This window comes from Microtus pennsylvanicus, chromosome 1 (assembly GCF_037038515.1).
Source record: "Microtus pennsylvanicus isolate mMicPen1 chromosome 1, mMicPen1.hap1, whole genome shotgun sequence".
Classification (NCBI taxonomy): Eukaryota; Metazoa; Chordata; class Mammalia; order Rodentia; family Cricetidae; genus Microtus; species Microtus pennsylvanicus.
The window spans coordinates 57,044,843-57,065,271 of NC_134579.1; the positions used below are offsets into that span (position 1 = coordinate 57,044,843).

The 20,429-nt window shown below is 42.4% G+C and overlaps 2 protein-coding genes across 3 annotated transcripts in view; both read left to right on the plus strand.

The window, feature by feature from the left end:
* The first annotated feature begins 569 nt into the window (after positions 1-569).
* On the plus strand, positions 570-6,079 carry Rpl24 (ribosomal protein L24). Its single transcript, XM_075964487.1, has 6 exons — positions 570-705; positions 814-889; positions 1,331-1,441; positions 4,063-4,199; positions 4,652-4,715; positions 5,956-6,079. The coding sequence occupies exons 1-6, from the start codon at positions 701-703 to the stop codon at positions 6,034-6,036; spliced, it is 474 nt and encodes a 157-aa protein (XP_075820602.1). The 5' UTR covers positions 570-700; the 3' UTR covers positions 6,037-6,079.
* Positions 6,080-9,071: 2,992 nt separating this feature from the next.
* Positions 9,072-20,429, plus strand: part of Zbtb11 (zinc finger and BTB domain containing 11) — a 30,857-nt gene continuing 19,499 nt past the window's right edge. For both annotated transcript variants that reach the window (XM_075964463.1, XM_075964473.1), the window contains exons 1-3: positions 9,072-9,603; positions 18,481-18,716; positions 20,117-20,348. In XM_075964463.1, the coding sequence (XP_075820578.1) occupies positions 9,294-9,603; positions 18,481-18,716; positions 20,117-20,348 (778 nt within the window). In that variant the 5' untranslated portion in view covers positions 9,072-9,293. The remainder of the gene's footprint in view (positions 9,604-18,480; positions 18,717-20,116; positions 20,349-20,429) is intronic.

Genomic DNA, 20,429 nt, shown 5'->3' on the forward strand with positions numbered 1-20,429 from the left:
TTTTTTTTTTTCCCTGAAGTTGGAGATTTTTTTTTTAAAGGGACTTTTTTTTTTTTTTTAATTTTATATACAAGTGCTCTATCTGCATGTACACCTGCATACCAGAAGAGGGCATAGATCCCTAGGAATTGAACTCAGGGCCTCCGGAAGAGCTACCAATGCTCTTCACGTCTGAGTCAGCCATCTCTCCAGATCGAGATTTAACTCAAGGTTTCGGTGCCACTCGCGCTATCTCTGGACCATATTTTCAGCTACTACGATTTAATTTTATTTCAAAGGCAAAGGCATAGTGTGACCTTCAGGTTTTACCTGAGAGATACTCGTCTGCGGTCTTCACGACAAGTGAAAAGACACGTGTAACACGCTGTCTTTTGTCCAAGCTCCCTGCAAAAGGCTGGCTCTAGATCCTAGAACACTTGCCTGCGGGAAATGGAACGGCACGGAACCAAGGCCAAGCCTTTCTTTTTGACGGCCACCTCCTCGGGCCCAACAGAACCTTTGGAGGTCAGTAACTGTCAGTAATTTCGGTAGAAAGCTGTTGCTAGGAAACCCAGACCCGGCTCCCGGAAGTGACATCATCGCAGGGCGCCCGGAAGGGAATTTAGGGAGGAGAGTCTCTTCCCCTGCCCTATAAGGGGTTTTCCCATAATTCTTTCTTTCTCTTCGCCATCTTTCCTCCGGCCGGGCGGCAGCTCCCATCATGAAGTAAGCGATCCCTGTTTCTCTCAATCCGCCTCCATCCTCCGGCAGAGGGCCAGGGGATGGCTTTTCTTTGCGGTGCACACCCTAACGGGATTTGGGTTTTCCTTCCAGGGTCGAGCTGTGCAGTTTCAGCGGGTACAAGATCTACCCCGGACACGGGCGGCGCTACGCCAGGACCGACGGGAAGGTAAAAAGCCGGCTGGGCCGAGGGAGTGTAAGGCCGGTCGGCTGGCCTGGGGAGCACCCCGCCGGCCACGTGTCGGGTGGGAAACCTGGGTGAATACAGATGGGGTGTGAATCAGGGAGGGGAAACGCGCGGTCTGTGTAACTAATAGCCATAGAAAGGGAAATGGCCAGGACTCGAAGCTGGGCTGCGCGTCTTTGAGTCTGAAAGGATTAAAAGCCAGATTTTCTCAAATTTAACGCCATCCGACCCTTGGCGACGAGTGTAGCTTCCCCAGCTCTTGAGAAAAGATGAAACGTGAAGACCTTGATGCCACCGTTACCTGTCACTTGTGTCCCAGCCAAGGTGAAAAAAACTAGACTAAAAATCGTGAGGATTTTTCAATTTCAGCGTCTTATACTTTGTATAAAAGGTGTGACTAATTTATGGATTTGTTAACCTCAGGTTTTCCAGTTTCTTAATGCAAAATGCGAGTCCGCATTCCTGTCCAAAAGGAATCCCCGGCAGATAAACTGGACTGTCCTGTACAGAAGGAAACACAAAAAAGGACAGTCGGTAAGTGGCTTACAGCTTGCTAGCCTCTTAAAATTGCGCTGTCAGATCTTGCCATGTTAAATCTTGATTAAATAACACTTAAAACTTGAAAGCATCAAACAAGTGACAGAAATTACAGAACTAGATGTCACCTTGTATACCATAGTCTTGGGGACCCTCTGCAAGTTTCGTTGTAGAGGCCCTTGGGATATGTATGGTGTTGGCAGTGGGTGGAGGTGTGGTGGGTAGTTCAACAGTTTAGGTAGTCAGGCTTGGCTAGTTACTAGCTATGCTATAGTAAATAAATAGCACTGGGTGTAACATACATTCCTTCGGGACGGTGAACTGTTCTTGGAATCCCAGTGTTTCGGGGTGGAAGCAAGAGTTTCAAGGGCAACCTAAGCAAACCTTGTTTCCCAAAGCAGAATGCACAGTTGGTGGAAGGATTCATTTCTAATTCCATTTACTAGATCTGTTTGGATGTCGCGCAATGGGCATCTTCTAGGTGTTGGTGAGGGTGTAGAGAAATGTGAATCTTAGTATCCTGCTAAAGTGGAATGACAACTGCCTTGACAAACCTTTGCTTTAACTCAAAATGTTGATTTTGTTTTGGTTTTTGAGACTTTTTTTTTTCTGGAACTCTGTAGACCAGGCTGACAAAATGTTAAATTTAAAAAATTCTAGCCACTGGCAGTTACATTCTAAGTATCAAAAGCAAGTACTCAAAATTTGGTGTTGAGCTCTTGGAAGGCTGAGGCAGGAGAATTGACTTTGAGGCCAGTCAAGGCTGCAAACTATCTCCCTTATCTTCAAAAAAGATGTGGGTGCTATAGGTTGAATGCTTGAAGCTAGAAAGTTTGCTATTGTGGGGGTTCCTTGTTTTTTCGAGACAGGGTTTCTGTCTTGCTCTGGCTGTCCTGAAACTTGTGTTTCGCCTCCTAAGTGCTGTGATTAAAGGGGAGTGCCGCCACTGCTTCTTTTGGGGTTCTTAAAAGATAGCTGGGTGATGGAAATAGTTCTAGTCCTCTTCTAGCCTGAATGTGTTCTTGCTTCATTCCTTCCTCCCTTTTCTTTTAGCTTTCTTTAAAAAAAAAAGTATTCCTAGACCTGTAATTTGTTGGCAAACCCTCAAATGAACTTAGCAGTGAAATTTCCCATTTGTGGGAAATTTGTGGTGGTTGCTCAACAGCCCCCCTATTGGAGGGGGCAAGTTTTTTGGTTAGGAATATTCAGCCATAGATATATATATGCAGTGGGATATTTAGCCTTTTAAAGAGTGGGGAACAGCCGGCTTTGAAGAAACAGTCTGAGGAAAGAGGCTAAGTTCTCAACCTTACTTTAATACCAAGTTTTTTGCTACTTTTATGAATTATAGGTATCTGTTTTCTGATGGTCTTAGGTGGGCTAGATTAAACATAGAGCTGGGCTAGGAAAAAGGATAATTCCATGGTTTCACTTTAATGAGGTGCCTAGAATAGGCAGACAAAGAATGAAATGTAAGGAAAGGGTAATGGAACGGAGAATTGTTTTAAGGATTTTGGATAAGAAATGAAACAAATTTTGACTTTTCTTACTGGAGATTAAATCTTTGAAAAAAAATTTTTTATTTTGTTGGTTTTTTAAGACAGGGTTTCCCTGTGAAGCTCTGACTGTCCTGGAACTCACTATAGTCCAGGCTGGCCTCAAACTCGAGAGATTAAAAGCCTGTGCCACCACTGCTGGGCTATACAATGAGAACGTTTTTTTCATAATATCTATGATATATGATACAGATTTCTAGTTTAGAATCTACAGCAGACGTTGGGGTCCTGGATAACTAAAGCTTGGTGGTTTTTTAGTATTCACTTCCTAAGCCCTTTTTATAGGTAGACTTGACTTTTTTTTTTTTTTTTGGTTTTTCGAGACAGGGTTTCTCTGTGGTTTTGGAGCCTGTCCTAGACCTAGCTCTTCTAGACCAGGCTGGCCTCTAACTCATAGAGATCCGCCTGCCTCTGCCACCCAAGTGCTGGGATTAAAGGCATACGCTAGCACTGCCTGGCTTTAAAATCATTTTTATAATAGCCTTTATAGACTTATTTTTATATATGTGAATGTTTGTTTGCATGCATGTACATGCACCATGTGTGTGCAGAAGAGGTAATGTCAGGGCCCTGGCACTGGAATTAGGTGGTTGTGAGCCACCATATAGTGCTGGAAACTGAACCTGGGTCTGCTGCCAGAGCAACCAGTGTTCTTACTTGATGAGCCATCTCTGTAGCCCCTACAATCATTTTAAAAGTGCCATCTGACTCCTGAAGAGAACCATTCTTCCTGAAAATTGAATATTTTTTTGTCCTTTTTCAGTAGCAAAAGAGAACATGATTTGTGATACAAGGTTAAAACAATTTATAACCTGGAAAGCAATGTTTATTTCGTGTAATTGGCATGAATTAATTTGAGTATAAAATTTAAGAGCTCTTTGACCAAGAGGCCAGGCATAGTGGTACATACCTAATCATAGCACCAGGGTATAGCAGGACTACACAGCAATCTGTCTCAAACACACATATAATACACACACAGAGAAAGAAAAGTTCTTTGACTTTAATTTACATTTCCAAAAGTTATTGAATAAGGTTCATCAACCAGTCTTTGCTTTGTAGGAAGAAATTCAAAAGAAAAGAACCCGCCGCGCAGTCAAATTCCAGCGGGCCATCACTGGTGCATCCCTTGCTGATATAATGGCCAAGAGGAATCAGAAACCAGAAGTTAGGAAAGCCCAGCGAGAGCAGGCCATCAGGTGAGGAATGCTCCACTCTGACACTGCAGCTATTGGGTGACCAGATGGTTTTTCTACTGTGGGAACCTAGTTTCATGGGACTGTCAGTTTCAGAAGCATAATGCAGGCCTATACTCTATGATTTGTTAAACCTCAGTACGCACAATTTCTTATGTTAAGCAGACTTGGGTAATGGAATTTATTGACAACTCTTGGGATCTGCTTTTTGTTGGGCTCTTTGCCAAGCTCTCTAGTGAAGCCCCACTAGCCTTGGGTTTAAGATCTTCCTGTCTTGGCCTCAAAGGTTGTACAATTGAGCTGGCTCTGGATAATGGGTTTCATTCATAGATAATGGAGAAGGAATATATGATAATTCTACTTGTCCAAAACTCTGGCTCCTTACCAGGAGCTTTAAGTTGTGTTCTTAAAGAGTAAAGTCTTTGGCTTAATGTTGCTTATGACACTCACTACAGGGCTGCCAAGGAAGCAAAAAAGGCTAAGCAGGCATCCAAGAAGACCGCAATGGCTGCTGCCAAGGTAACTGGGCTCTTCTTGGGTTTCTTACAATAGGAAAGAAACTTCATCTTTAATACAAGGGTTAGTAAATGACAGGTGCAAGTTTCTATTGGAAATGGTTGTAGCTAATTTCCAAGTCAGTGGTTATATCTCAGGTTTCTAGTGAGTCTTAATTTTAGGTGCCTTAAAAAAGGGAAAATAAGATGATTTTTGTTTGGTTTTTGGTGGGTTTCTGTTTTTTGAGATGTGTTGCTATAACTGAGGCTGGCCTGAACAAGACTTGTCTTAATTTAAGAATGGATAGTCCTGCTGCCTAGATGGATTGTGGGTATGGTCCCTTGTACTCTCTTGACTTTTGTGTTTTGAAGTAATTTTACACTTTGAATAACTGTACAACAGTACAGTGAGTTTACCCAGCTTTTTCTAGTGGTTAAAAAAATGTAAAGCCATTAAGTTAAAAAACATTTGTTTATTTATTTATTTATTTTTTGGTTTTTCGAGACAGGGTTTCTCTGTGGTTTTGGAGCCTGTCCTGGAACCAGGCTGGTCTCAAACTCACAGAGATCTGCCTGCCTCTGCCTGCCTCTGCCTCCCGAGTGCTGGGATTAAAGGCGTGTGCCACCACCGCCCGGCCAGTTTTTTATTCTTGAGTGGGCAAGATGGCTCTGCCAGTAAACGCACTTGCTGCCAACCCTAATTTAGCCCTGGGTACACAAGGTGAAAGGAAAGAACCAACACTGAGTTGTACTGACTTGCATATGTGTCATGCAAGACCCTGAGCCCTCAAGCGTAATAAAAATGCTTAAAAAATGATCATTCTGGGTCAACAAGATGACTCAGTGGGTAAAGTAGGAGAGCTAATTTCCCCACACGTTTGTGAGCTCTACATGTGTTGTGCTGTGGTGTGTCCCACCCAAGAGAAATTAAATGCATCATACTTAAGTGACTGTAGTAAGTAGTATGAGACTCAAGTCCCAGCACTTGTGAAGAGTGGAGACAGGAACAGTTCAAAGCCAGCCTGAAGATCCTTCAAAAATAACCCAAACTTTGTTACAATTCAGGGCCCCATACTACATTGTATCATCTTACTGCCCAACCTGTAATATTATTACATGGTGGAAAGGAACTTTAAATATGGGTTACTGTGAAGTTGGTAATGATGCAGTTAAATTACTAAGACAGTGAGGGTATGTAAAGAATCTCTACCATGAGGACAAAGTGAAAAGATTCCATGGAATAATGCCCTGTTGTCTTTTTACAGGCCCCCACAAAAGCAGCACCTAAACAAAAGATTGTGAAGCCTGTGAAGGTCTCTGCTCCCCGAGTTGGTGGAAAACGCTAACTTGGTAGATCAGACTTCTGAATAAAGTCCATTTCAAACTCTAGGTGGTGTTGGATTTTCTTTTCCCTTTCATAAAACATGTTGTATGGGGGGGAGGGTGGCTTAGCCACAGACTGTATGTTTAGGTTGCCTGAGTTCCTAACGTTCAATCTCCTGGCCATGCTCTCTTTTTTGCACACTTTTAAACTCAGGAGGCAGGGACAAGTGGATCTCTGAGTTCCAGGACAGCCAGAACTACATAATGAGATGTCTGGAAAACTTAAAAAAAATTTTTATCTTAGCAATAATGCATAATAAAACATTAGTTGAAGAGATGGCAAAAAAATGATATGGGTATGAGCTGTGTGTGGAGCACAGCTATGATCCCAGCATGTGGGAGACATGAAACCTCTTACTTTGCGTATTTTGTCTTGTTATTTCGAGACAGGGTTTCTCTGTCCTGGAACCTGCTTGTAGACAGGCTGACCTCTAACTCAAAAGATCCACCTGCCTTTGCCTCCCAATTCCTAGGATTAAAGGCATGCACCACCATCACCTGCCTCCATGAAACTTCCTAACTCATAACCCTCCCCCCACCCGAATGTAGGGTTTCCTTGCAGTGCTAGGGATCAAACCCAGTCAATTGCATATGGGGAAGCATTAAAGGCATATTACTTTACGTATTACAGACATATTACATTATAGAGCCTTCAGTTGTTGGCAGTATTTTGTTAATCTAGATTGGTTAAATTCACTACCTTTTTTAGTTAAAGAATTATATTGGGTTTGCCTTCAATTGACTAGTGCTTCAGCTGTCCTTGGCTCTAAGGAATTTAAGATTAATCTGTTCCTATGATGAGCAGTGAAAACTACTGCTGGAAGGTCCAGAATGTCTTACTGTCGGGGTTATATATATCAGGGCACCAATACGTCCAGCTGTTGTTGAGATGTCTGGCTCTGGCCGTTCTCGGTTCCCAGTTCACCTCTACTGCCTCCTGGGTGTTAGGATTTAAAGTCAGGTGCCACCACACCCGTGTTCTTTTGAGAACGGTTCAGAGTCATACTGCCTACTCTGGCTTCCAGCTCAGTAATTTTTTTACTGGAATATTTGAATTACAGTTCAATGCCATGTTTAGCTTTTGAATTTTTGGTTTTGGAAACTTTCTTTGTATTTCTGGCAACCTTGGAACTCTGGACCAGGCTGGCCTCAATTGCGTAGATACGCCTACCTCTGCCTCCTAAGTGTTAGCATTGAAGGCATGTGCCATCAGCACCCAGCTCAATATTGCTTAAGTATGGAATACTGTACTTACTTCTTGAACTAAAAGTAATAAAGCTGTATCAAATTTTAAATTTTCTCAGAAGTTCAAGGTCACCTTGGCTATGCCATGAATGAGTAAAGCCTGAGTACTTGAGACCCTGTCAACTGACACCTTTCTAACTCAGCCCCCAAATTTGTCAGCCTGCTAACGTAGGTGTGTACAAAAGCGAAGCAGATGCAGTCTTTAGTTTCAGCATTCAAGAGTCTGAGGTAGGATTGTTAACGGTTGGGGACCAGCCTAGTATAACGATCTTTCCCCTAGCCCCTAGCCGGGCGGTGGTGGCACACGCCTTTCCAGCACTCGGGAGACAGAGGCAGGCGGATTTCTGAGTTCGAGACCAGCCTGGTCTACAAGAGCTAGTTCCAGGACAGGCTACAAAACCATAAAGAAACCCTGTCTCGAAAAACAAAAAAAAAAAAAAAAAGCTTTCCCCTAAAAATCCATTAATTGGTGTAAAAAAGTCTTATGTGGAATGCAGATTCTTGTAAGGACATAATTGAACAGGACAATCTCTGAAGACAGTTGATTTATGGCACAGGAAATAAGCACAAGGTTAAATAAAGCCTGACTTAGAAGAAAACTGGATCACCAAAAAAAGTACTAATAACATCCTGTTACCTCCAGATATTTACTAATGACTTCAAAAAGTAAATTAATTGGGTTCTTAGTTGGACTTACTACCTCATTTTCCCTGTATTCTCAAGGTTTTATTAAGTCTTGCTAATATTTTTACCTGTAGTATTAGAATCATGAGGTCACATTCAGTACAGATCAAAATCCTTACATGGGTTTGGATATCTGCATAACCCTTATGGGCTAAGGAAGGATGCTTTTCATTTCCATTATGGTAAGAGAAACCCTAATCCCTTCCTCTGAGGGCACAGCCATCTGCTTGCTCCTCACCGACAGCAGCCTAAAACCCTCCAAGATTTCTATGCTTCAGTTCGAAAAAAATTACTGGTATTTTCAGCCAAAGCCCATGGGTTGGGGAAGCCTGGAACTTAACGGTTTAGGGAAGTGCACCAAGTGTCCCAGCAAGAGAACAGCATACTGCGACAAGGAATTTAGGTAATCCAAATTGCCTGTCCGTGTTAATTTTAGTTTATTTAATTGTATGTGCATGGTGTGAAGGTGTCAGATCCTCTGGGACTTCAGTTACAGCATGAACTGCGAGTGCTCTTAACCGCAGAGCCATATAAATAATCTGGGCCTGCACAGTCGTCACCACGATGAGGATTCTAGAAAAATCTTATTCCTTGGAGATAGTTTAAAGGTAGTTCTAAGAGGATAATTCATAACATTGAGACACCTGACGCTTGATAATACTGCTACTATTTTTGCCCAGAATCCAGACAGTGGCAAGGGATATCTAATTTCAAAATTGGCGGAATCCGGTATATCGAGTGTCAAAGTAGACAGGAAAACGGTCTCCTTTACTCTGTGGGTGGGGGAGGGTCTCTGTTAGGGCAACAAACACCAACACCAACAAACAGCTCAAACACGTGGTTTTTTAGAGAGCGTGGGAAAAGGGGGGGGGTGAACCTGCCAGGACTTAAGATGTCTGCCGAAGACCCTCGCATCTGTCAGAAGGAGCGTACCCTTTTCCAAAATGTCCTCCCGCAGTATTGACGTCACTCCTCCGGCTCCCTCAGAGCCAGAAACCGAGAGCGAGCCAATCGGGCCCCAGGCCACGCCCTCCGCGCGCGTCACTTCCGGTGGTGCAGCAGCCATTTTGTCAGTGGCCAGCGGATCCCGCGCGCTGCAGAAGTGCAGTTCCCCCTGGTTACCGAGTCGTCGGTTCTCCCTTGGAGCCGCGGGCGCCCTCGGGGAGCGCCCACCACAGGCGTGGGCGTTGCTCCTTGCGCTGTCGCTACTGCCGTTGCATCTGGACGGAGCCGGAGAGCTGTCTGCCTTTCCCGGCCGCTGACAGGCGCCCTCAGGGCGCTGCCATAGGCGATGTCAAGCGAGGAAAGCTATCGGGCCATCCTGCGCTATCTGACGAACGAACGGGAGCCGTACGCGCCGGGCACCGAGGGCAATGTCAAGCGGAAAATCCGCAAGGCCGCCGCCTGCTACGTGGTGCGCGGCGGGACCCTGTACTACCAACGGAGGCAGCGGCACCGCAAGACCTTTGCGGAGCTGGAGGTCGTGCTGCAGCCGGAGCGGCGCCAGGGCCTCATAGAGGCGGCCCACCTGGGCCCCGGGGGCACTCACCACACCCGGCATCAGACCTGGCACGACCTGTCGAAGACGTACTGGTGGCGAGGTGAGCGCCGGCCGGGGCGGCGGGGCGACGGGCTTGCGGGCCACGGCCCGCCCACGAGGCCTGCGTGCGCCCGTCGCGAGCCTCGGGGCTCGGGCGCCTGGCCCCTGGCCGGTCCGCCGGCGGGCATTCGGCTGAGCCGCGGCCGCGGAAGCGAGCCGCACGAACGGGCGGGGGACGCCAAAGCAGCCGCACTTCCCCACAGGAAGGAGGCCCGGCAGGCGGGGGGCGGACCCTCGCCCGGGGTGGGGCTTCAGGGGGCTTCCCCCGGGGCAGGGCCAGCCGCGGAGGCTGGGGCGCGGCCTCCCTGGGCCCGCCTCCTCGGGCCCCTAGGGAAGGGGGGCGGGCCGGGCCCGAGGCTCAGACCCCTCCTCTCTGCCCTCGGGGGCTCGCCTGGACCCTGGGCTGCTGTCGTCAGCGAGCTCGCTCGGATTGGGCCAGTGGGTTCTGGAATCTCTGGTTCCCCTGCCGGCAATTCTCTGATTCTGCAGCTGCAACGTGAAAAAAAAAAAAAGAAAGAACGCAGTTAGGAGTAATTGTGAGCAGGCGTTTGGAGGCCCTTTTTTAGAGCCTTAGGTGGTCTTAAAGACTGACAGATACTTTTTCTTGGGGCAAGGGGCAAGATGGGCACACCATCATAGGAGATTTTATTAGGAAGCATTTATACCGCTTTGGGCATGTTTTCATCCCTTGTTTTGAGTATGGCAATCTTCCTGCCTCAGCCTATTAAGTGTTGAGATTACAGCCCTGACTTACCAATTACGGTGATGTCAGATCCTGTTTTGTGTGTGGTTTTTCCGAGACGTGGTTTCTCTGTGTAACAGCCTTGGCTGTCTGGAACTCCTGGAACTCACTCTGTCTAGCCTTGAACTCAGGTCCACCTGCACTCTGCCTTCTGAGTGCTGGGATTAAAGGCGTGGGCCACCACACCCGCCTGTTTTAATAATCTTTTGATTTTTGTCAAAACGGCCCCTGGAACTGTGAGACTACGCACACGTTGAGAAAAGATAAGGCCACCGTGATTTATTGACATAACTATTTAGGCTTAGGTTACTTATAAATTACTTAGGCTGGCCTCAAATGCCCCACTAGGTGGGATTACGAACTTGTGCCACCAGGACCTGATGTAAGTGATTGTTTTGGGGGCTAGAAAATAATAGCCATAGCCGGGCGGTGGTGGTGCACACCTTTAATCCCAGCACTCGGGTAGCAGAGGCAGGCAGATATCTGTGAGTTCGAGGCAAGAGCTAATTCCAGGACAGCTAGAACTGTTACACAGAGAAACCCTGTCTCGAAAAACCAGAGAGAGAGAGAGAGAGAGAGAGAGAGAGAGAGAGAGAGAGAGAGAGAGAGAGAGAGAGAGAGAGAGAGAGAGAGAGCGAGCCAGCGAGCTAAAGTTTTGATCTGGAAAGCACATGAAAGCAGAAAAGCATATTTTTAGTTTAATGTATGGGAATATTTTCCCTGTATATGTTTATGTGCACAATGTATGTACCTGCTGCCCATGGAGGTCAGGGGAGGGCTTTGGAGTCCATAGAATTGGAGTTAAAGAACATTGTGAGCGTGGGTACTTAGAACTGAACTGGGGTCTTCTGTAAGAACAGCAAGTAATGTTTTTTTTTTTTTTTCGAGACAGGTTTCTCTGTAGCTTTGGACCTGTCCTGGAACTCCCTCTCTTGTAGACCAGGCTGGCCTCGAACTCACAGAGATACCCCTGCCTCTGCCTCCCGAGTGCTGGGATTAAAGGTGTTCACCCCCATTGCCTGACTCATACTTGACTTTTTAATAAATCTTTCCCAGAAGTATAAATAATATATTTATAGTTTCTATATATTGGCTGCTCTGTTAGGATTAATAATAGAGATTTTATTAGGAAGAATTATTCCATTCTTAGCTTTGGAGAAATTGTATAAATTATAGTGACTTCACCTATGAGTAAAGCAGTTTTGCTTATAGTGTTTATCTATTTTTAAGCTTTTTTAGATTTAATTATGTGTATCTTTTGCCTGCATGCATGTGTGCACACTACATGCATGCCTGTTGAATTCCCAGTAGTTGGAGTTATAGATGGTTGTGAGCCACCTTATCATGGGTCCTGTGAATTGAGCCCTGGTCCTTTTAAGAGAGCATAAGTACTCTTAAGTACTGAGCCATCTCTCCAGTCCCTCTTAAGTTTTTTGTTTGTTTTGTTTTTCAAGACAAGATTTCTCTAACTTCTGGCTGTTCTGGAACTCTTTGTAGAACAGGCTGGCCTTGAACTCACACGAATCCTGATTCTGTTGCCCAAGTGCTGGGATTAAAGGTATGCATCACCACTGCCCAGTCAAATTAATACAGTTATTATTATTATTACTATTATTATTATTAGTGTGTGTATACATGCAGGCCATAGGGAGCTCATGGTTTTCGTACTGCAGCAGTCAGATTGAGCAGCAAGGGCCTTTATTTATTGCATTATCTCATTTGTTCTAAATTCTAATTTTTGTTAGGTTTATTAACTTTGTCCAAATCAAGCCTATTTTTTTTTTTTTTTTTGGTTTTTCGAGACAGGGTTTCTCTGTGGTTTGGGAGCCTGTCCTGGAACTAGCTTTTGTAGACCAGGCTGGCCTCGAACTCACAGAGATCTGCCTGCCTCTGCCTCCCGAGTGCTGGGATTAAAGGCGTGCGACACCACCGCCCGGCTCAAGCCTATTTTAAAAACTCTTGGTAGTCTTTCTCTTCCTTAGAGAATTCCTTTGTGGATACAGTCCAGAGTTACTCTCAGTTTTTATTTACTTTTTTTTTTTAGATTATTTATTTTATGTGTATGGGTGTTTTGCTTGTATGTGTACTCACTGATGCCCACAGAGGCCAAAAGGTATTGGATCCTGGAACTGGAGTTAAGGATGGTTGTGAGCTACCACGTGGGTTCTGGGAATCAAACTTTGGTCCTCTGCAAGAACAACAGGCTATTCATCTCAGCGGCCTTTGTTTTATATTTTAAAAAATACCCGAATTAAGTAAGATGTGGTGGTGTCTGCCTTTAATCCTAGCACTTGGGAAGCAAAAGCAGGCAGATCTCTGAGTTTGAGGCCATCCTGGTCTACAGAGTGAATTCTAGGACAGACAGGTTTACACAGAGAAACCTTGTCTCTAAAAACAAACAAATAAACAAATAAATGAAATGAAAAACTATCTGAATTAAGCCAGGCCTTAATTCAGCAATCCAATCCCATTGTTAAAGAAGCAGAAGAGGTTCACTGCAACATTGAGGCTAGCCTGATCTACACACTTAGTGCCAGGACTGTATAGGGAGAACTTATCTCAACTCCATGCCCCAAGGAATCTGGATTAAATTTTGAAGGAGATGAAATTCTGAAGAGTAAACTAGAGTCATAGCTGCATTTTGTTCAGATTGGCTTGGGCAGATATTTATTGAATATAAAGGTATAGTATCTTATAACATATTAAAGACAATTCTAAAGGTAATGGATCCCACCACTTGAGAGGCAGAGGCAGCCTGTTCTATATAGTGAGTTTGAGGCTTGCTAGAGCTATCCAGTGAGACTCTGTCTAAATACAGAGAAAGACTTATCAGTGTCCTACTTTACTAATTTCATGTACTGCTTTCCTCTGCTGTATGATTCTGATTTCCCCGCCTAGGGCTGGAATATGCTAATATAAGATTTCTATGCTTCCAGAATGAATCAAAATTCTTGGCAGGTGAAAACTGGTAAACATCTAATGCTTTATAATGCACTACAAAACTATGATGTTTGATAGATTAGGTGAATTAAACATGTATTACACTTAAGGATTTTTCAACTCAAAAGAGATTATTTTGATTATAATCCCATCATAAATTGAAACATTTATATTACTAGAGTTCAGAAACCCTGACCAGGCATGGTGGTACACACCTTTAATCCCAGCACTTGGGAGACAAAGGCAGGTGGATCTCTGTGAGTTACAGGCCAGCCTGGTCTACAAAGTAAGTTCTAGGATAGCCAGAGCTATGTAATGAGACCCTGTCTAAAAACAAACAAAAGCCCTTTTTCTAGAGCAAGAAACTGTTCACAGGCTGTTTTGTTATATGAGTACCCATTCCATGTTCGGCTTAAATGCTCATAGTTTTGTTTGATTGTTTGAGAAAACAGAGTCTCTTTGCCAGGCTGGACTATACATTTTCTAATTCAGATGTTTTTCAAGTTAGGATATGTTATGTGTTCGCATAATGAGATACTTTAAGGATGCAGTCTAAAAGGTCATGTATGTTTTATAATGTGTGTTATGTTTATATATGCTGCTTTTAGGGGTTTTTTGGTTTATTTTTTGGCAAAGATTGAGTTACTTATTATGTATATAGTGCTCTGTCCACAAGTTTTACTTGCACGCCAGAAGAGGACATCAAATCTTATTATAGATGGTTGTGAGCCACCGTGTGGTTTCTGGGAATTGAACTCAGAACATCTGAAAGAACAGTTAATGCTCTTAACCTGAGCCATATCTCCATCCACTTTGAGGTAGTTTTAAACAATAATTTTAGTGTACATATGACTGGCCCATCACATGGAGTCAGGTACAGAATTTCTTATTTGTGACATCATATTGATACTCAAAAGTTTTTTATTAAAAATACATATAAATATATATTATTTATTTCAGATATATGGATGTTTTATCATCATGTATATCTGTGTACCATTTATAGGGAGTTATGAGGCACCTTGAGGGTGTCTGAATCATTTCATTTCTTCAGACCCAGTTTGGTTTTTGTTCATTTGTTTTTGGTTTTTATTTTTAGGTTAAGTAAGGTGCTCAATGTAAAATTGATTTTTCTGTTTCTATACTCTATGAACAACACATTTTCTGAAGATTTATTTATTTCTACTTATGAGTGTTCTCTTTGCATGCATGCCTTACTGACAGAAGAGGGCATCATAGATGGTTGTGAGCCACCTTGTGAGTGCTGGGAATTGAACTCAGGACCTCCTGAAGAGCAGCCAGTGCTCTTAACTGCTGAGCCATCTCTGCAGCCCAAGAACAATCTTTTATTAGTAACTTGACAGTCAAAGAACTATGACCCAGAGGACCTTTTTGGCAAATAACCTTGTATTGAAGAGCATTAAAACCAGTTCCCCTAAATGGAAAGGAAGATTTCTTGGCAGGTAGAGCTTGGTAAATGCTTGGTGTACAATGTAAACATCAAAAAGACTAAGCACGATATAGATATAAATATTTCAACCTCATTTTTACATCATGTAGTTGAAATGTTTCTTATTGAATAATGTTATTTTAGAAGAAACATCATAAAAGCATCCAGCTTATATATCTTAACTTCCTTTGTCCCAAGACATGCTCTTAGGGAGTACAAGATGCCTTCATAAAATGTACTGTTAATTTTTCTATGCTGTTACTTATTTTATTTTAAGGCAGGGTCTCTGTAACTGATTGTTCTGTAACTTTCTGTGTAAATCAGGATGGCTTCAAATTTACAGAGATCTGCCTTCTCTGCTTCCTGCGTGCTGGGTTTTAAAAGTGTGCGTCACCACGCTTAGTTCTGTTTTTGATGAACAGTAAGAAAAGCTCTAAATGAGAAGAGAGTAGTAATAGTTCCTTGTGAAGTCTTCTGACAACTGAGTGACATTGTGTCTTAATTCAAATGGGCAAGAATGGATAAAAATTACTCTTATACATAGAAATCTACACATACAAGGAATTGAGCACTCTATTCTTCTGGTATTTTATCTCATCACATAAAATATTAAGAGCAATTGCAAGATTAACACTATTATATGGAGTAAAAATTTTGCCATAGTTGAACTTTGGGGTTCTCCACCCTCCCAAGACAAGGTTTCTTTTTTCTTCCCTCCCTGCCTGCCTGCCTCCCTCTCTCTCTCTCTCTCTCTCTCTCTCTCTCTTTGGATAAGGTTTCTTTATATAACAGTCCTGGCAGTTGTGGCTGTCCTGGAACTCCCTCTATAGACCAGACTGGTCTTGGACTCATAGAGCTCCACCTGCCTCTGCCTCCTGAGGGCTGGGATTAGAGGCATATGATACCATCAGCCAGTGTTGAACTTATTTATTATTTGTTTGCTTGCTTGTTCATTTATTTATTTAGTTAGTTAGTTAGTTTTGGTTTTTTGAAACAGGGTTTTCTGTAGCTTTGGAGCCTGTCCTGGAACTAGCTCTTGTAGACCAGGCTGGCCCCGAACTCACAGAAATCCACCTACCTCTGCCTCCTGAGTTCTGGGATTAAAGACGTGTGCCACCACCCCCCAGCGAATTTTTTTTTTTAAGGTGTGTTAGGGCTGGAGACGTAGCTCAGTGGTTAAGAGCATTTGTTGCTCTTGCAGAGAACCCAGGTTCAGTTCCCAGCACCTATCCAGTGGTTCACACCATTTGTAACTCCAGTTTGAAGGGACTGGACTCTTCTGATCTCTTTGGGCACCAAGGCACATACATGGTGCACCTAGTCAAAACACTTAAATTCGTATGCAATGGTTCTTAAAGGAAAAATTTGTTGTTATTTTGTTTGTTTGTTTCTAGACTGGATTTCTCTGTGTACCCTTGGTTGTCCTGGAACTAGCTCTTGTAGACCATACTGGCCTTGAACTCACAGAGATCCTCCTGCCTCTACCTTTATAAGTACTGTGATTAAGGGCATGCACAACCATTACCTGGCACTTAAGAAAATTTTTTAAAGAGAGAACTTATAGTGAACTAACTTAAGAAAACACTAGATAGGCAAATTTAAGTAGATTTCACCTGATTTTGTATCTGGCTTCTCTATTTCCCCTTGGCAGAGCAACTCCTGACTTCCATCTCCTTGTCCTCCTCTTTGAGGAGTTAGAGCTAAGAGTTGAGTTGTAAAATAGTTCTCAGGCCTTGAAGTAGATAGGGACTTAGTTTTCTTACCATTCTTATCCTTATTCAGATAAGTTTTGATGAAGTTTCTCTAGTACTACTTGAACTCAGTCCCTAATACCTTTTTAGGTTTCTTTTCCCTAAGGTTTATTTATGTGTATGAGTATTTTGTCTGCATGTTATGTATATGCATATTTGATACAGAGGTCAGAAGAGGGCATGAATCCTGTTACAGATGGTCGTGTTACAATTCCCATGCGGGTACTGGGAACCAATCGTGGGTCCTCTACAAGAACTCTTAACTATTGAGTAAGTGCTCTTAACTACTGAGCCATTCCTTTACACCCCACTTTAAATTAATTTATTTTTATTTTGTTTTGATTATATCTTGCCCCGCCTTCCCCTTTGCCAGTGTCTCTCACAAAACACTTAATTATGAATCTTTGACTATTCCATAACTATTGGCTTCTTTTAAAGATTTATTTGTTTATTATGTATATAATGCTGCCTGCATATATACCTGAGTTCTAGAAGAGGGCACCAGATCTCATTATAGATGATTGTGAACCACCATGTGGTCGCTGGCAGTTGAACTCAGAACCTCTGGAAGAACAACCAGTGCTCTTAGCCTCTGAGACATCTCTCCAACCTCATCTATGCAGTCTTGTTAAAGCAATATCATAACAAGAGTAGGTTCATTGTGGAGAGTAGATTTGGAATGACACAGGAGTCAGCCTCTCTAGCTGCTTATTACCACACATCTTCTGCTGTTATGAAGTAGCAGGCCAGCCTTCATATGTGGGCCTTAGTCTTAGATTCCCAGCTTCAGGAACTGACCAAATAAATTCTCGTTACAAATAACCTAATCGTTGATGCTCTGTTATAAAGCAGTACTAGACAGATTAATGCACACACACACTCACAAATACACACAAATGATTAAGGTTTAGTATAACTATTCAAAAAACATTTGCAGCCGGGCGGTGGTGGCGCATGCCTTTAATCCCAGCACTCGGGAGGCAGAGGCAGGCGGATCTCTGTGAGCTCGAGGCCAGCCTGGTCTACAAGAGCTAGTTCCAGGACAGGCACCAAAAACTTCAGAGAAACCCTGTCTCGAAAATCAAAAAAAAAAAAAAATTTTTGCAAAGGCATAGACTTAAAGACCGACCAACAGAGCTGTATGCTAGTGTCTGAGAGGGTTAAAGTCAAAAACAATTTTGTTTTAAAAGAAGACCTGATTTTGTGTGTGTGTGTGTTCATGCGTGTGTACGTATTTACATGTGTGCCATGTGTGAGTGCCAACAGATGCCAGAAGAGGGATCCACTAGAGTTGGTGTTACAGGCAGCTGTAAGCTATCTGACCCATTGGGAACTGAACTCAGGTCCACTTAACTGCGGAGCTATCTCTCTAGCCCAATATATTTATTTCTGCATGAGGTATATTGGGGATTTTTAAAATAATTTGGAAAAAATGTTTCTCATTATGGCTTGAGCCATATTAGGTATTTGTATAGGTCAAGACAGGTGAGTATTGGCTTCATGTATTTAACAACAGGGATATATTGTAGGTACTGAGGACTGTATTAGGTGATTTTGAGGTTTTGTGAATATAGAATGTACTTTGATGAACTTAGATGGTATGAGCTATATTATAGTATCATTGTCATATATTTGGTCCATAGCTGTCACAAATATCATTATACAAAATACAACTACTTGATTGCATGGATGCCTTGTAATCCACAAAGAAATGGGCAGGGATATATAATCATCTTGTGCTAGGTGAAATTGAATACTTGATAATAACTAAAAAAAGTCTGTCTCAATGGGGAAACAAACCACAATTCATATACTTACATTTTTGAGATATATCTCACATTCTGAAGAATTCACTCTGCATTCTTCATGGGTGTGAGTGTGCTTGCATATGCATCTGAACATAAATTAGTGTCTGCATAAAATGCTTCAACTGTCAAGTAGGAACACTTAAATTTGATGTTAATTTTGTTGTTTGTTTTTGTTTTTGGACTGAAGGTATATTAAAACAAGTTAAAGATTACATAAAACAGTGTAGCAAATGTCAGGAGAAGCTTGATCGCTCCCGTCCAATATCAGATGCTTCAGAAATGTTGGAAGAATTGGGGTTGGACCTTGAATCTGGAGAAGAAAGTAATGAATCAGAGGATGACCTGAGCAACTTCACTTCACCTCCAACCACAGCCTCCAAGTCTTCAAAAAAGAAACCAGTATCTAAACATGAACTTGTATTTGTAAGTGTGCTTTCTGTCCAACTTTCAGTCTTAAAGGTTTTGTGGTTGTTCATTTTTCCAAGTCAGTAACATTGCTAGGCTATGAGTGCTGAAACTGAAGGGGTTGTATTTGTCTACAGTAGCAGTTCTCAACCTTCTAATGCTGCAGCCCATTAATATGCGTCCTCATATTGTGGCGACTGCCAACAATTAAAACAGTAAACAAACAATCATTTGTTGCTACTTCATAACTGTAATATAAATATCGGATCTGCGGGATATCTGATATGTGACCACTCTCAAAGGGTTTTTGACCCCCAAGGGGGTTGAGACTCACACATTGATAACCACTGCTCCAAAGTAAAGCTTATTTAAGATATGTTGATTGCCTACTATGTTGTATGAGCTAAGTGTATACTAGTTGTTAATCTTCATTGAACATAATTCTTCACCATTAATATAGTATCCTATTGGTTCTTAATTAGTATCCTGATTTTAACTCCTCCCCTCTTTTGTAATGATGCACTGGCACAAGTTTATGGAATATTTTTCTGAATTGGCTGTGGGTTGCATAGCAAATTACTCTAACAAGGACTTCTGCTTGTTGGGTTTCCTTGTAGTCAAGGCTGGCCTTGAAATAGTTACGTAGGTGAGGATGACCTTGAAGTTGTGATAATCCTGTCTGCCTTTAGGTATTACTGTCACGTTCCACAGATGGTGGTTTATGAGGTGCTGGGATCAAACCTAGGCCTTCATACATGTTAGGGAACACTCTACTATCTGAGTTACATCTCTGTCGTCCTTGCTAGGTTTTTGTTGTACTTTTTGAGACAGGGTCTCTATTGTATCTTTGGCAGTCCTCAAACTTTCTGTGCAAAACAGGATGATCCAGAACTCAACAGAAATCCTCCTGCTTCTGAATCCCAGAATTAAAGGTGTGTGACACCATACTTTAATTCGTGGCTAGGCTTTTGGTTGTGTTTGCTGATTTGTTCATATGTTTTGATTTAGACTACTAAATCAGTGTCATACATACATCATAACCTTTTTGCCCAGAAAGAAGAGGCATCAAAAAGTAGGATAGTTTTTGGCTAGGATCAAATAAAACAGCATGGCTGAGTATGGTGGTGGACACCTTTAATCCAGCACTTGGAAGGCAGAAGCGGGAGGAGCTCTGAGTTCTAGGCAAAACTACTTAGTGAGTTCTAAGTTAGCCAAAAACTACATAGAGAGATCCAGTCTTTTAGAACACAGAAAATAGTAATGTAATTTACTTAAGATTATAGATAACAAATTGTTTGCCTGTTAAAAAATAATGGATTTTTGTTAAGGGTATATATAATACATTTCTCTTTTTTTTCTTTTTTCTTTTTTTTTTTTTAAATAAAATACATTTCTTGATCTCAAACATGTTTTGACAGGTTGACACCAAAGGAGTGGTAAAACGTTCTTCTCCAAAACATTGCCAGGCAGTTTTGAAACAGCTGAATGAACAGAGGCTTTCCAACCAATTCTGTGATGTTACATTGTTAATTGAAGGTGAAGAGTACAAAGCTCATAAGTCTGTTCTGTCAGCAAATAGTGAATATTTTCGAGATCTTTTTATTGAGAAGGGAGCTGTTTCTAGTCATGAGGCGGTCGTGGATCTTTCTGGTAAGATTTTTGTAATACCCTTTGCTATTTATTAATAAGCATATTCTCGAAGGGAAACATGTATCTTCCAGATAAAAAAAG